The sequence below is a fragment of the Hyperolius riggenbachi genome, chromosome 1, assembly GCF_040937935.1.
Source record: "Hyperolius riggenbachi isolate aHypRig1 chromosome 1, aHypRig1.pri, whole genome shotgun sequence".
Lineage (NCBI taxonomy): Eukaryota > Metazoa > Chordata > Amphibia > Anura > Hyperoliidae > Hyperolius > Hyperolius riggenbachi.
The window spans coordinates 407,864,222-407,882,194 of record NC_090646.1 but is presented as its reverse complement, the minus strand read 5'-3'; the positions used below and the strand labels follow the sequence as shown (position 1 = coordinate 407,882,194).

Genomic DNA, 17,973 nt, shown 5'->3' with positions numbered 1-17,973 from the left:
AGAAAATGGTGAGCCTCTGAGAGGAACTGATGGCAAGGTAACTTTGTAATGTTCATTTGAAGTTACCTCATGTGTTTATTTTAAATAATTTTACTCAGTACAGGTTCACTTTAAGCAGAGGTCCACAACTCTCAGTGCAACTTCACCAGGATGCTCATCAGTATTTTGTGGTATGGTAATAAATGAACAGAGGTGCCTAAGTGTAATCTGTTTATTGTAATCAAAACAAACAAAATTGAATAGTAGATCAAGGCTAAAATTAAGTCAAATGGGGGGACCCAGATTACAGGGTATCGCAGATTAAGAAGAGCTTTCTATATAAAAATCCAACCGCGGGAATAGGAGGAAACATGCCCCCTGTTGGCCATGTTGGGCCCCATGATGTGTGACTCCAACCCAACCAGTTTCTCACACTGGCATCCTCAGAGGTATGTATCGGTGAAGTCCCTGAAATCCATTTGTCTGGAATATAGTTTGTCTATCCAGCACACGCTTGATTCACAACCTTTAATTTGGGTTGTTAGGAGCTTGTAAGCTTTTTTAATTTCATCTATAAATCTGCTGAACTCACCTACAAGGAAGCGGTTATTTAGACCTGCACTGAGAAACTGTTTGCACATTTTTAGGAGTGATTACTTAAACGTTGTTAAGGTTAGGCATAAGGGGGAATGGCTAGGGAAGCAATAGAAGAAATTAGCATTAGGATACTGAAGATAATTAAAGCAAAAAAGTATACAAAGTTAAATACTTACTGTCACGGACGGCTGCGGGGCCGCAGACACGTCCTAGAACCACCCGTGAAGAAAATGCGTTTGCACTCGATTCTCTGCATCGATTGCGGTTCAGACCAATAGAATCTGTATTGGTTGTGTGGGGGCTACCTGTAGCAACCTGGAGTTTCCCTTTCTCCCAGCTGTCACGGAACAGCAAGGAGGAACATAGGCGAATCTGGAAGATTCGCCGTCGGTTTCTCCGATTTCTTGGTCAGATCTGCTGGTCATTGCAGCGAACAGAACTGACATTCTTTCCCTCCTTCCACCAAAAGGCACTAGCCTGCTGCAGAGTGTCCCTGGCTTCAAGCTGTGCTAATGGCCCATCCATCAGATATAGTTGATAAGCACAATGACAGAAACAATATAGTTGGGGAAAAATCAGACATTCTGGCTCTCCTCCCAGCAGGGGAGCTGACACGTTGCTTGCTGCCCCAAACTTCAAAGATCCTTTGTCTGGGGATGACCTGCTGTAAATCCCAGATGTATCTCATATTCCATAAACTGCTATATGTGTCATATTTTCTGTGTTGCCAGGCTGGCAGACCCTCCAAACTAACAGAGCAGGATTGGCCCTGTCTGGCGCTGGTTCTGAGAACGTTTCAGAACATTCTGAGGTAAAGACTGCCAGTTAGGCAGTTCGAAAGTGCCCTGATGATACCACGATGATGGTCCCACCCCTCATGTTTGGTATCAGGCTTCTGGGTAAATCGAGACAGACCTGAAAATCTTAGTAAATCTGCCCTGACCTGTACGGTTCTGTGAGATAGAGCCCATATATGGATAGATATGATTTCTGGTCCCCAGGACAAGGGGAGGACTCATCTCATATTCTAAGGGGGTGTGTGGCTCCCGCCCTCACTCCCTCCTACTGGATTAGGGGCATAAAAATGGCAGAGGAGGCAAACTCAGTGTCCTCCACCCTGAAACTCCATCTTGATCACATCTGTGCCAGCTTGAGGATATGCTGGCATCCACCTGGTCTGAACTCTGAACTTTGATTGAAACCAAGAACTTTAAAAGTTTTCCCACAAAAGGACACCTCTCCATGAACTCTAAGTATCCGTTTTTTCTCCCCTTTATTTTCATACTGTGTTATCTTATGTCTCAATAATTGTTGATTTTAATAATTTTCTGTATATATTAATTATTTATATTGCCGTGAATAAAGACTTTACCAAAGTCATTCACTGTTCCGCTACCCTATTATTCAGCATACACAGGAACTGAACTCAGACCTCTGAAGAGACGCTACTATTGTTGATATCTAGACAGAATAAAGTGTGTTTAACCGTTTTATTCGCCGGACCAGTCAGTCAGTCAGGTCCACTGGCCCATACCAGTGGTGGTGGCAGATACCCTGAAATAGTGTGTAAAGTTGTAATTACCGTACCTCACAGGCTCCCTTCTGGTCGGGCTGCTGCCCAAATTTCTGTCTGTTTCTGCGCAAAGATCGCGACCAAAGCTTGCATGGTCTGTGTGCTGAAACCGATTGGAAGGCAATTTGCGGTCTGACCACTAGGGCTCCTGTGACACTTACCACATTAGTGGGAAGCATCCAGATAGTCCAGAGACTTAACAAATCTTTGCCTGCCCATTAATCCAGCGCCAGGTCACTCTATACCTATTTGACCCACTGTTTCCATTCCGGATAGAAAGTTTTTACCATCATGCAAAACATACCAAGATGTCCCTTGCTGCAAGAAATCTTTTTCTCTATTGATTAATTTTCAAACCTTTGGGCTCCCATTTTATAGACATCTTTAAAATGCCCGAAATGATATGGATTATGGTCCCAACTTGTTCTCTATGTTTATCGTCTGAGAGACATGTTTGCAGATATTAGTCCTTCTGCAAGGATTAGAGAGTACCATCAGCAATGTCTGGAATGGAGACACTTGAAGGTCTTCTTGATTTCCTGGCATCTTCAGTAAAGAAATCACCTCCTTAAAATTTTCTACCCACTTCATCTTACTAGTAGCTGATAAAGGGGCTTTGGCTCCTACGGTTTTGATAACTGTTTTATAAATTTTCTTTGGCTCTTTTTGTTGCACAAACAAACTTTATTACAGTGTGCAGTTCTCCTGCACTGAAATAAGTTTTGAAAACTACCATAAGTCAGCATGTATCCCAGAACAATTCACCACCATGCCCCCATGACAATTAGCCAGCCGGTACCCCTAAATAACAGGTGTCGGATTTCAACTATTTAATAACCTAAGAGCTCAGCTTTGACGATTGCTGGACAACTATACTTCAAATTGGTGACAGGAGTTAAGATCCTAGGCATCCTTCAAGTGGGTTAGCATTAGAAAAAAAAATAGAGGAAGATCAATTTATAGTTTAGAGTTAGGCATCAGGAAGGAATTAACATTAGGTTGGAAAATTTATGGCATCTTCAACGTGTTAATGTTATGGGTGAGGTCAGGGTTAGGCACCAGAAAGGGCGTGCCTAGAGGTGGTTAGTGTTAGGCGTCAAGAAGGGGTTAATGTTGGGGGGAGATGAAACTAAGAAAGCGATTAGGGTTAGTTCAAAGGAAGGGAAATTAAGGAAAGTGGGATGGATCAGCTAGGGTTAAGCAATCGACAGAGGAGATACATCAAAGCAAGGAAGGAAACACTGTCGCAAAGTCAAAATAGTAGACTATAACCAACTTTTTTTTGCATATGTGTATCAGCGCCAAGGAAACAAAGTGGCCGCTGCTGAGAGAAGAACGATGTCCAGAGTTCACAAACAGATAAATTATATATGCTCAGCACAGAGTCCAAAAACAAAAGACGAGTCTTCAGCAAGGGATAAAAGCAGGCAAATCTCCACCACAATAAATATTGGGTTCACGGCACAGCTCTGCAATCATGGATACCCAAAAAAGGAAAGAGGCTTACCAGCTGGTGACAACCCACATTATAAGGTTGTATCAACGCTTTGGTAGGACATCAGGAAGCAACAGTCTGTCCAGGATCCACCAATTCAGCAATGATTCCTCTCACGAATGGATATCAGTAAACATCATAAAAAACAAACAAACGGCAACTCTAAGTGTAAACCGTTAGAGTTCAGCGGTAAAGGACAGGCGGCACCTTCATACTGTCCTTTACCGCTGACCCATACACGCGTGCAACTTTCTCGGGGTTCCCATTGCATGGGCCCCGTATGTAAGTTTTGTTTTTATGCTATTTTTATGCTATTTTTAAGCTGTTTTTACTATGAAAACTCTATATTAAACGGTTTACACTTAGAGTTGCCGTTTGTTTGTTTTTTATGATGTTTACTGATATCCATTCGTGAGAGGAATCATTGCTGAATTGGTGGATCCTGGACAGACTGTTGCTTCCTGATGTCCTACCAAAGCGTTGATACAACCTTATAATGTGGGTTGTCACCAGCTGGTAAGCCTCTTTCCTTTTTTGGGTATCCATGATTGCAGAGCTATAACCAACTTTTGACAATGCTCTCTTTATCGGGAGCCAGCAGTCCGGGGACTTGTTTACACTATACTCTACTAATCAGGAGCGATTACCTAAACCTACCACACCAAATTATGTATATAAATAAAGATTGTGGTAAAAATTACCACTATGAGCCATCTGGAACAGGGCCTGGTTACTACCAGAATCTCTGTAACACCTATTCCTAAACCACCACTAGCTTTTTGTAACAATTAAAGTAAACTTAAGTAATCTGCATCAGTTTTCATTTGATTTATTGGCAGCAGAAGGTTATAGAAATAAAAACGAGCACAGGTTACAGTTGAGACATAATTGGTAACATTGTTAGTATATGTTCTACAGTATGCCTGATAGTCTTTGCTCATCAGTACAGACCGATTACATTTGTCTATGAACATTTCCGAGGTATAACTGCAATAAAACTAAACGCTGTCTGAGGTCAGTAAAACATAAATCAAAATATAGCATGCAATAACAATCTTGCCATGCACGGCAGTTTGCTGATGACATAGCTATTATTTCTGAAGGGCAATTACTGTCCAACATTTTTGAAGTTCAGGGTTTGTTCTAGATATAGCTGTGAGCTGTGCAGCACAGCTCAATTTAACTACTGTCTCAGGTACTGTAAGTAATAGCTGATGTTGCTCAAACCTCTACAAGGAAGATCATATTATTCTTGCTTTTCTGGTGTATACCTATTGACTGAATTGATATTAATGCATTTCAACTGCCCTTGAATCATACATCTGAATAGGTGAGACGAGAAGCCTGATATTTTTATAATGATCACTTTGCCTGAACAAAGGAACATTCAGTTGAATCCGTTCCGTGACAATGGTGATTGTCCAGTACAAACCCAGGTGACAACAAAGGTGACAACAAAGAAAAATGCAATGGTGTCACCTGCCTGGATATGTATTGTAGCTAAGGTATGGAAATCCCAAAAATAAAGACTGAGCAAAAGAACAAATATTCATTAGCTCCTGACCCCGTGATCACTGTGAGCTAATCTTATTGGCTCATATTGATCACAGGGTCATTGCCATGGCAGAGCAAGTGAGCTTCGGCAGTGAGAGTGGGTGATCGGCAGTAGCCACGGGTCCTTGAGGCGAGTCATTGGAAAGTCGTACTAGCAGTCTCTGGGGGAATACAGAAAGACACATGAAGACACAGAGGGACACAAGAGGGACACAAGATGACATAGGAGGACACAAAGGGACACAAGAGGTTCAAAGAAGGCACGGGCGGGACACAAGAAATACTAGGGGGACATAAGTGGAATGGACAAGGGGGCTGGTGCTTTCATGGGGCAAACTGGACAATTGCCCAGAGGCATAGAGCCAGCTGATGGGCCCCCACCAAATTAATAGTGGTCCTCTGGGGCCTTGTTTCAATGCAGAGTACTGGAGCAAATACACCTGACCAGCCAGCATGCTCCTTCTTTTTTTCCTGCGTCCCTCTGTCTCCACCCCACTGGTATCTCTGTCCCCATGACCCAACTGCATGTTACATGAGCATGTACATGCCTGCAGGGAATGGCACCATTGAGGATGGAGGCACAGAAAAGTGATTAGAAAAGCCTTAAATTTAGGGGCATATATAGGCTTGGCATTTTTCTCTGGGGAGAGAGGGGAGGTGGGGCCAGGCGCCGGAAGTAAAATAATGTGGGGGCTTCGGGACAGCTTCACGGGACAATACAGCTCAGGTAACTACAGTATAACTTTCTTTTTACAGTGAGGCTGCAGGATTTTTCATTTACTGTGGCGATCCACAAGGGGCATTTAAGGCAACATACAATACAGATGGTCACCTGGAGCGCTATGGCCTTCAAAGGTCGGCATCAGGGCTGCCACTGTTACATTAATATTAAAGTTAATGAGTTCTGAGTCATTGTCTTCTGGCAACTGCACCCTGGCTTTTATTTTCTTTACCGCTGCTGCTTCATGGGGGCTGGTGCTTTCATAACTTGTACCTGATGCCTGTGTTTGTAGCCTACTTACCCTAAAAAATAAATGTAACTAACCTCTACACTATTCCTTAACCCACGCTCTCCTTACCTATAGCTAACCCCAAAGCTGCATACACACAGGACTAAATTCGGCTGAGGTGGCCAATAATGATCATCTCAGCCGATAGTTAGGCATGTGTAAAGTAGCCCCTGACTGCCGCCCCGCAAGTGATCAGCCTGGTGGATCAACTTGGCCGAGCGATGGACCACTACATTGTACAAGCCACTCCACTTCACGCCACATGATGTCACGTATGCACCGCTCCATCATCCCTCCGTCCTCCGCATGGCAACAGAATGAGTCATTAGCTATGCAGCTGACTTCATGTCTGTACAGTTTGGCCCAGTGATGTCGCCTAAGGGATCGGGTCCTGATCCCCAACGAGCGAAATCAGTCAAAGGTGTGTACGCACCTTAAAGCCTAAACCTGAGCATTATTCACTTTAAATCATTCATTTTGGCTTCAGTCCTAGCCACCCAATCGACTATGTTCTGAAATCTTCTCTGATGAATACCAAATGCATCCAGCACCCAGGCGCCAAAACACCCTTCAACTTTCCCAACTCTCCACTGCCAAATCCACCTATTTTATAGAAATACAATAGTGATCTCTTTTCATAAACTGTTACAGAAAACCTGGACAGATGTGCTGACTTCCTTTGAAACAAAGCTGACTGCTAACCAGTTGCACTGTTACATTGTCTCTAGTGCCTTGCCACATGCCCATAGCCGGCCTTTGACCTGAGCGACCCGAGCGGTCGCTCAGGGCGCCGGCTTCCAAGGGGGCACCTAGAGCTGGCTATCTAATGGAGGAAGGGCACCTACTCCTGGCTACAAATTCTGAGGGCACCAACACCTGGCTACTTATACTGGAGGCACTGACGCCTGGCTACCTATGGGGGGAGACCTACACCTGACTTCCTATACTGAGGGCACCTTTGCTTGGCTACCTATATTTAGGGCACCTACACATGAGATCCTATACTGCGGGCACCTATACCTGCCTACCTACCTATACTGAGTCTGAGGGCGTTTTTATTTTAGAGGGGGGGGCGCACTGCGGCTATAACACGTGGTTAAAAATTGTCGGTGCTGTGCTATCAATTCAAATTGGGGGGTGCGGGGGGCGCGTCTGACTGTCCTACTGATTTTATTAAAATTCCTGAAAGTTTCTAGCCTTAATTTTTAAGTGTATTCAGAATAATGCACTCTTTTTATCCATTTTGTGATTATTAGTATTTTTCTATTATACATATGTGATGTGTCACAGAGATCTGAGCATTTGGTGTGATGTACGACTTCAAAAAGGTTTGGAACCACTGTCCTAGGAGGTAACTCAGGAGAGAAGGTGAAGTGTGTGTGTGTGCGTGCGTGCGTGCGCGTGAAGAGGATGAAGGAGGGGCACCAAAATCAGGTTTCGCTCAGGGCGCTGTGAAACCTAGGGCCAGCCCTGCACATGCCTAAAGCCCAGCCAAACTCCAAAAGAATTCAAAAAGTATGTCATCTAATACCAGAGATTTTTCTTTATCTATCCAGGGTCACTGCAGGGTCACTTAACTTCTCTGAAGAACCTGATGAAATCACACAATTTGCATCATCAAAATAATGCTTATACGCACTTTTCACAGAGGGTTTGAGTTGAGTGTCTTCTACCACTGCAAATCATGAAGTTAGAATAAACCCATATATAGCTATTGTAAAAAAAAGAAAAAAGGAAAAAAGACAACCTTCATATTGCACAGTTAAGAGTCATAAGACAGTGATTTCGACAGTCTCTTGCCTGTTTAATGTCCCACACCATCTCTATATGAGGTTACATACTTATGAAGCTTGAGCAGCAACATCAACCACTTAATCATTCTCCTGTTTTGAAGAACTCACATTTTCTTCATTCCTTCTATTTTGTTAATAGCTATTCCATTACAGAAAAAAACAGTGTTAATTGTTTCAAACAAATAGGAAAATGGCTTTCTGTGAGTAAATACATTGTAGCAATTAAAATGTGATCCAATTTGGCTCTGGGGACAATATTCACAAAATAACCAAAAGGTTTGAATTTGTATAGATAGGTGGGTCTATTCTGATATACTTGTCTAATGTATATGACTTTGGATCAGCTATTATTTGTTGTATTGTCAGTGAGCTCAATGGATTCATGTAAATTCATTTCCATAGCATTCATCTATTGTGTGCATTTTAATATTACAAATGGTGGTAAACACTGAGGAAAACTTATATACAGTTACCCTCTGACCCAGCTTTGATTACACACGGGGACTGGAAGACCACACATGAGAATAGAAGGGGACACACAAGGCAGAGAAGTAAAGAGGGGGACCAGAGGAGGGCACAGGGGGACATAAGGGGGCAACGTAGGACACAGTGGGACACACAGGAGGACACAGGAGGACAGAAGGGGACATATGGTGGACAGAAGGGGACACAGGAGGACAGTGATTGGTGGAGAACATCTACAAGATGCTCCTGGAACATGGATGCACCAAGTTTAGTATATATTTTTTTTCCCTGTCTTTTGCCCTCTAGGTGCCTCTACTACAGTGGTCTACAAACTATAGCCTGCAGGCAGAATGTGGCCCCCCAAGGCTTTTTCACTGTCCCCCAAACACAAAAATGTATTACCTATAGAAGTGATCCACTGCACCTTTAAATATCAGCGGTCCACATATAGAATAGCAGTGCTGGCACCACCCATCCACATACTGTAGGACCCAGCGAGCAGTAATTTGCTGGATTCCAATCCAATGCAACACTGCTGCCCAACTGGAAGGCAGGTTGTCACCTGCGTATGCTTCACTGTCTGGTGCACAAAGACATTATTCGGGTGCCGCATGACTGAATGGCTGCTACTAGGAATTCTGATTGGGGGAATTAATACCTAGATTCAATGTAATATTTTTCAACATCATTTTATGTATGTTGCGGTCCTCCAGCAGTCTGAAGTACTGTATGTTGACTCGGCCCTTGACCGAAAAAGTTTGGGGACCCCTGCTCTACTGTATGGATAAGAAGTGTGTATGTTACTCTCTTAGAAGGACTAATCAAGTTTAATGAAAAAAAGTATTTCTTCATGCGCATTCTTTGTTTTCAAAATATTTTATTGGAAGATATAGCAGTTTACAATGTTATGCAATAAACTGTAGGGTATCACAAAACCTTAAAGTGTACCAGAGCTCATTTAAATAAAAAGATTTATACATACCTGGGGCTTCCACCACCCCCATACGCTCCGATCACTCCCACACCGGAAGTGCGGGGACCCAGTACTGGTGCTGCAGAAGATTGAGGATGGCGGCGTGGGAGTGATCGGTGCGTATGGGGCTGGAGGAAGTCCCAGGTATGTATACATTTTTTTATTTAAACGAGCTATGAGTCCCTTCAAATTTTCAATAAAGTATACAGTATTATGCACATTAAAACGTGCACATTAAAACATCGCATCTCACGGGTCCTGGCCCCCTCAATAGAAGTGCCTATATATATATCACAGGAGCCTATAGGCACAGATGTCCTGGCACCTTAGACTTCACCCTCCATGAACCTACAAACCCCCACTGAACTGCCCTGCAAGTTTGCTGGCTGTCCCAGCTGTCACTTCTCCCTTACTTTCCCTGCCTAGCGTAGGTATCCACAGGTGTCCCTTACTATTAGGTAACCAGGAGTACCGTCAATATTAAGTAGCTAGAGGTGCCCCCGAGTATTAGGTAGCAAAGAAGGAAACTGGTGGTGAGTGGCAGAATGAGAAAAATGTTACTACTTCCATGTAGTATGAGAGCTCACCTACACAATCTGTTCATAGTATTCAAAATCTGTTAACTCTCATACTCAATGGAGGTGGCAAAATGGGCCAGTGATATGCAAATCAAAATGTATGTAACAGGCACAGTATGTTTAGCCATAGACCCTGCATAAGCATTCAGATAAGATGTTTGACTGAAATATAACTGGGTTATCTGCATGCTTGTTCCAGGTGTGTGATTCAAACACTACTGGTGCATGAAAGAGCAGGCAGCAACTGGTATTGATGAAAAAGAAGTAAATATGGCAGCCTCCATATTCCTCTCATTTCAGATGTCCTTTAAACTTTTCACCAGGCAAAAGTCCATGATGAAACAGCAAAACCAATATATGATACCATTCACAAAAATATACAGATAAGTTAAATTGCTCTCCCCTAAACTGGCCCTAGACTGCGATACATACACTACATGCAGTGCCGTTTCTAGCATTTTTTTCACTCCAGGCAAGAAATCCTGTTCCCCCCCCTCCCGACAAACACACACACACATACACGAAAAAGGGGGGGGGGGGGAATCATGCACTATAGAACACTTTGCATATGATATAAGCCATAGGCCATCAGAAAAGGATTACTACAAAATGGGACCCTGGGCAAGATAACACTATTTACCTCTGATGGTCACCTGGCTTATTTTGTTAGATTCTCTTCAGGTTCTAGGCAGATTCCTAGGTTTGCCTTGTGGATGATCCAGCTCTGAATGCCATACAGCACATACAGCCTCTATGCACCTCAAATAAAAACAGCACCCACACTACAAGTTCCGACATCATGTCCCACAGAACAATTTGGTATCTTGTCCTTCACATTGCAGGTTAAGAATATCAAGTCTTCATTTCAGAATACTTTTCACAAACACTATGGGTAGGTAAATATGTTACCGCTTGTTAGAATAGAACTGGAGAGGGTATATCATCACATGAAGGGCTGACATAGTGAGGTGCAGCCACTAGGAAACACTCTATAGGCAGTAGCAGTGTGAGGCCTCATTCAAATCTAAAATCGTAATTGCAAATGCAAGCGTTTTGCGAGTTTGTGCAATGGGTTTTTTTTTCCCCCTCCCAGCACTCCATTGTGCGCTGCGTTTTTGATAAAAACGCTTTTCCAGAGCGGTTTTGTCATTCACTCCCTGACGCAAGTTAGGAAGTGAACTCTGACTCAAAAAAGAATAAATACAATGCATTTATTCTAAAAAACGCAAACCCAATCGCCGCATGAAGAGGTTTTGTGAGCATTTAGCGCTCTTCCTATAACTTCCATTATAGCAAAAATGGTACAGGCATTGCTTTGCGGACCGCAAAGCGGACGCAACGTGTTGATATGAATCTTCTCATAGAGATTCATTGCACAACCATTTCATTGGAAAAAAGGGCAAAAATGCCTTTAGTGTGAACGAGCCCTAAGGGAGTCTATCCCAGGACTCCTTACTAAATAGGATACTGAACAGGAAGAGCAGAGATTCAAACACGGGTCTCCTGTGTCAGAGACAGAGCCCTTACCCAGTACACTATCAAACCAATGCTATAAAAGCTCAGCAATTCATAACCCATTCTGAAGAAAAGTGCAGTGTGTTGGTAGTGTAAGTAAGACAAGATAAGAGAAGTAGAATGGAGGGAGGAAGGATAGTAGAAGGTCAGAATTGATGACATGGATGAGCAGATATGAGTGGAATAGAGGCATAGTGAATAGCACTATTGTATTTTAGTGCTGAGTTCTAGATTTGAGCTTTGGCCAGGGCAAAATCTGCATGGAGTTTCTATCTTCCTGCGAATTGCATTCAGATACTTCATATTACCCTACATCCCAAAAACTTACTAATAAGTCAACTGGTTTCCCCAAAAACAATCCTACAGTGAAAATACAGTGAAAATATTAGACTATAACTATGGTAGGGATTAGATTGTGTGCTCAGTGACATGAATATGTGATCTGTAAAATGCTGCAGAAGATTTCAGTGCTATATAAATGCATAATAGGACATTAGACCACGACAATAGTGGAGATTAGATCAGGCTTTCTCAACCAGGGTTCCCTGGAACCCCACGGTTCCTTAAAGAGAATCTGTACTGTGAAAATCTTACATAAATAAACGTGCCAGCCTGTTTGTTATCTTCTCCTAGCCCCCTGTGACATTTTCGCTGCTTTCTTGGTGATAAAAATCACTGTTCTATTCATTGTTTTTGTAAACACTGAAGATGGCCGCCAAACAGGAAATACATCTTTAGAGCAGGTGCCTGTTTGCAGAGGCTTCTCTCAAATGTGATTTGATTGCTGGAATGTTACACCACTTGTTGCCTTAGCTGCTTGTTTGAGCTCTGAACTGATCTTTCTGCACTCACAGCTGTTCACAAGGTCACAGCTCCTGAGCCTGCAGGTGCTGGCTGTGAGCACACACACAGAGCCTGTAGGGGGTGTGGAGGAGGTGTGCATAACTTCTCCCTATCACAGCAGAGCAGTGCATTCCTCTCTGCCTTGACAAGGCTTGACAAAGGAAAGAAGATTAGATTTATTAAAGAGACAGTGCAACTAGAAAAGGCTGCAGCAAGCCAGACCACATTAGAAATGGTGTAGGAACTTATAGGATAGAAGAAATAAGGCTGAAAATGTTATTACAGAGTCTCTTTAAAGAGAACCTGTACTGAGTAAAAATATTTAAAATAAACACATGAGGTAACTTCAAGTGAACATTACAGAGTTACCTTGCCATCAGTTCCTCTCAGAAGCTCACCATTTTCTTCTAACAATAATCCCATCCAGTTCTGACAATATTTTGTCAGATCTGAAATATATCAGTTGCTGTCAGTAAAATATCAGTTGCTGTCAGTTATAGCTGAGAGGAAAACGGATGTACCAGGTAATGTTCATGTTTCCCTATGGCTCAAGTGGGCGATGTTACAGTTTAACGGTGTGCTGACCAGAAAGCTGTTATGGGTAATGGCTATTTTCAAAATGGAGGACGGAAAATTCCCTTGATCATAGTGAACAAATAGGACGCGGGACAGGAGAAAGACACTGAGGAGTAGACTACATGGAAGGTAAGTATGACTTGTGTATGCTTATTTTGACTTTTATTTTCAGTACAGGTTTTCTTTAAGTACTTTGCAGGGGTTCCTAGGCATTTTCTCCCATCGTGGGAGGAGTATGATAGAGTAAACTAAAATAGGGGATACTGTAAAAAGAAGCAATAATTTGGGGTCAGTGTAATAATGAGCACATTAATAAAAAGCAGTAGAATAAAGGGACAGTATAATAAGGGGCATCTGGGCACTGCAAAAGAGGTTAGTGAAATAAACAGCCACCCACAACTACTTTTGAAGTCCATGCATAGGGTACAAACTGCTAACCCTCAGTCACTCCATTCCTCCTCAGTCAGGACAGCAGTGCCATCTCCCTTCTGCTGTGCAAGTCCAATGAAACACTGCTGCTCTCCTGACTCCCCCCTCCTCACTCACTGTCAGACTCCTCACACAGCACAAAAAGCTTTTCCCCAATGATGACCTCTTCACCTCGCTCTCCTCTCGCTTCTTCTCCTGCTCTGACTGTATGCTGTTAGTGTAAACACAGTACAAGCATGCTGCTCCTGTAATCTCTACACCTGATGCAAATGTTTCACCTTGCTTCATGAGAGCCCTCTTGCAAAATAAATACAGGGCTTCCTTGAGATCCAAACAATTATTTGCAGGGGTTCCTTGAGATCCAAAAATTATTTGCAGGGTTACTCCAGGGTAAAAACGTTGAAAAAGGCTGGATTGTGAGCCCCTCAGAGGACAGTCAGTGACATGACTATGTACTTTGTAAAGAGCTGCGGAAGGTTTCAGTGCTATAAAAATACATAATAATATGTGGGTAGACATTAGACTATAACTATGGCAGCCCACAGAGTGTAAACTGCTGGGAGTACCATTATCTAATTTTAAAGAGAACCCGAGGTGTGTTTTGAAGAATGTTATCTACATACAGAGGCTGGATCTGCCGATACAGCCCAGCCTCTGTTGCTATTCCAAACCCCCCTAATGTCCCCCTGCACTCTGCAATCAGACATAGATCACAGCCACGCTGTGTGTGCTGTGTTTACATCTGTAGTATCAGTCTCGGCTGCTCCCCCGCCTCCTGCAGAGCTCCGGTCCCTGTCCCCCTCCCTTCCCTCTAATCAGCTGTGAGTGAAGGGAGGCAGGCGGGGACCGGAGTTCTGCAGGAGGTGGGGAGAGCAGCAGACTGACACTATAGAGAAAAACACAGCCCGCTGCACCACGCTGTGTGTCGACAGCGAGGCTGTGATTTATGAGGGATTGCAGAGTGCAGGTGGACCTTAGGGGGGTTTGGGATAGCGACAGAGGCTGGGCTGTATAGGCAGATCCATCCTCTGTATGCAGATAACGTTTTTCAAACCAACCTCGGGTTCTCTTTAACCTCCTTAGCGTTCTGGACGAGCTGAGCTCGTCCAGAGACGCCGGAGGGTGCCGCTCAGGCCCTGGTGGGCGGAGTTTAATAAAAAAAATTTAAACACGCAGCAACAGCTTGCTGCGTGTTGTAGACGATCGCCGCCGCTCACCGCCGATGCGACGCTATCCGCCGCGTAACGAGCGCCCCCCCCCAGACCCTGTGCGCTGCCTGGCCAATCAGTGCCAGGCAGCGCTGAGGGGTGGATCGGGACTCCCTATGACGTCACGACGTCGTTGACGTCGATGACGTCATTCCGGCCTTTGCTATGGTACGGGGGAAGCCCTGACGGAGATCCCGTTTAGAACGGGATCTCCTGAAGGCCATCATCGCCGGCGGCGATCGGAAGGGTGGGTGGGATTCCGCTAGAAGGGGGGTATCATGTAGCTAGCGCTAGGCTAGCTACATGATTAAAAAAAAAATTAAATTAAGTGTAAAAAAACATGCGCAGACGTGCGGCTGCGCATTATCAGAACGCCAGGGAGGTTAAAGTTTTTTAGTTCAGGTTTTTCATAAGGTTACATACCATTAAGGAAGGGCTTGAGGTTAGGCCCTAAGCAAGGGTGATTAAAGTTTGGCTTCAGGAATAAATGTAGCCATTACAAATGATACAGGATGCTGGGCTTGGTTGCAGCGGAAGAACACATCTGTAAAGAGCTAATTTATGAAACTGTTGCCCAGGGTTCATTTAAAGAGTATATGCAGCTTTACACTAAACATGCATACACAGGCTCTACTGGTGTGTCCAGTCAGGATGGAGCTTGGTCCTGCAAGTAGTACTGCAAGAAATGATTGCAGTACAGAGACGTTGTTCTGGTATACAATAGCAAAGTGCACTGTTCCTACAGGGGTAGAGGACCGCATGGTGCATAGTGGAATGGCTTCTGGCAGGTGAGGTAAGCTAACGTTTAAAGTTTGATGTACCCCTGTACTCACACTAGATTTTGGACCTAAAGGGCCATAAATGCGGCTTAACCTCCTGGGGACTGCGTAATGTAAATCCTATGCCGTACTAATGGCTGTCCAACTCTGATGCGGCATAGGATTTACGCCGCCTGCTGCTTCCACTCCCGATGCCATCATGCGCACCGGAAAGGGGAGATTAAGCTGTCATATCACAGCTGACATCCCCCTCAGTGATCAAAAGCCTTCGCGCTTGGCTCCTGATCATGTGATCACTACGATCGCTGGCTGATCGTAGTGATCACTATTGACAGCGGCTGTCAGAGGGGAAGAAGAAGACAGAGACTCACCTTCCTGATGTTCCCCCGATGACCGCTGCTCCCCTCTGCTCTGGCCGGCATCCCCGCTCGCTCTGCCTTAAGTGTCAGGTCCCGGCTTGATGATGTCATCAAACCACGACCCGAAACTTAGCGGCAATGCGAGCGGGGATTCTGGCCAGAGCGAAGGGGGCTAGAGCTGCTCATCGCTGGAACCTGAGAGGTGAGTACCAGGGGAAACCATGCCTAGCTATCTATAGTGTGGATCCGGCTGCCTGACCCCCCCAAATGCACCCCCCCATGCATGTAAAATGGCCTTAAGGGGGGTTAGGCAGCTGGTCCCCAGAGGGTTAAACTATACCACAGGGGAACAAAAATCTACAAGTTTTGGATGCTCGTTTCTTCTCATCAGACACACTCCTCCACCTGCACCTTCCTAGACAGCTCTGCTCTCAGGTAACCACATGTAGTGCCAGTGGTTTGAAACACCTTTGACTACACAAATACATACATACATATCAATATGGTAGGAATTAGACAGCCCCTCTGAAGGACAGATAAGTGACAATATACTCTGTACAGCGCTGCAGAAGATGTCAGCGCTATATAGATACTAAATAATAATTATTCTTTTTCTATACCTCCCAACTTTTTGAGATGAGAAAGAGGGACACTTAAGCCATGCCCCTGCCACACCCCTGATCACGCCCCGTCACACCCCTAGTCACGCATACCATAAAGATTTCATAGGAAAAATATGTTGTTTTATAATTCAAACCACACTGGTCCTTTCTATCTTGGTTCATTTTCCTTCATATTAACATTTTAAAATTAGTAATACAGCAATTTAAAGGATGGGGATAAAATTTAGAGTCAATCAAACACATTTTTTAGTAGAGAAATATATATATTTACATAGCAAGAGTGACAAAGTCCTGAAAGAGGGACAAATGAGCAGGGACGGATCTAGACCAAGTTGCGCCTGGGGCAAGGTCAGGTTTTGGCGCCTAAAGGTCAGGTTTTGGCGCCTAAACTGCCATTCATTTTGCTGCCTTTTTAAGAATTCAACAAACTGCGGGCAAGAAACCCACCTGCCTTCGACCCCCTCCCCCCCCCCCCCCCCCCTCCAGGATCTGTCCATGCAAATGAGGAGGAAAGAGGGACAGAGGGACAGGGCTCCCAAAGAGGGACTGTCCCTCCGAAAGAGGGACAGTTGGGAGCTATGCTATTCACCAAACTAATACCTGCAAAAACTAAGCAGTCCAGTTTAAAATGTAAAAAAAAAAACCCTTATCAGTATGTATTTATTTGGTATAAAGTTACCAGCAAGATCTTTTAAACAAACTTTTTTTGTGCTAAGTCAGTCTATTTCAGTCCACAAAAGGTCAGACCATTGTTAATGAGAGGTTTACATCTCCAAGAGACAGCAGGGTTGATAAGAGTGCCTGAAAAGACCTGATGTGGAAAGATCTTACTGAATCACTCTTCTTGTGTAAAATAGTGAGGCGGAACTAGGCTCAGTAGTACCCACTTATCCTGACAGCGATGGGTAGGGCAGAGAGAAGATAGGGAGGAGTGGGAGGAGAGACGGTGACAGTCTAGCAGGTTCATGTGCCATTCAGCAAGCCAGCCATCAGCAGTAGACCCAAGACGGTGTATGCAGATAGGTACGCATACAATACATACTCTGTATCACTAGTGGGGGGCTGGTGAGTAAATAATCTGCAAAACTGCACTATAGACGACAGACAGAGAGCAGGCACACTGGCAGACAGGCTGCTGCAGAGAAGCACACTCATATCTGGGGATTGTGTAGTGGTCGCCTGCACGCTGGAGCAGCAGATGTCTGCAGTGTGACACGTTCTCACACCTCTCTGCATTGTCTCCATCTAGATCACCATCCGTCCATCCGTCCTGCATAGATCCCCCGAGACGGGCGCTCTGGCTACAACATGGGGAAGAAGATGAAGAAAGGCTGCGACTGCAAGCGGATTCTCAAGAACAACTGGCTGCTCATCGTCACTGTGGTGGCCGTGGTTTTAGGTCAGTCTGTAGCTATGTCATGCATCCAGGTATATTGATAATTATGCATGTCTGCACATGAAATACGGTGTCATCAGGCGTATCATTACTAGAGTCAGCTACGGCTAATATTGTGTTTGTAGTCCTGGTCAGCGTATCTTGCTGCAAGCCATAAAATAGCTTATATCAAGAGCAACACCGACCCCAGGGTAGGGGAAGGAGGGAGTATGAATTTTAGTAGTCATT

The 17,973-nt window shown here is 44.3% G+C and overlaps 1 protein-coding gene across 1 annotated transcript in view; it reads left to right on the top strand.

The window, feature by feature from the left end:
- Positions 1-17,286: 17,286 nt before the first annotated feature.
- The window catches only part of SLC1A1 (solute carrier family 1 member 1), a 132,006-nt gene continuing 131,319 nt past the window's right edge, over positions 17,287-17,973 (top strand). The window contains exons 1-2 of the mRNA XM_068235731.1: positions 17,287-17,372; positions 17,599-17,748. Of these exons, the coding sequence (XP_068091832.1) occupies positions 17,658-17,748 (91 nt within the window). The 5' untranslated portion in view covers positions 17,287-17,372; positions 17,599-17,657. The remainder of the gene's footprint in view (positions 17,373-17,598; positions 17,749-17,973) is intronic.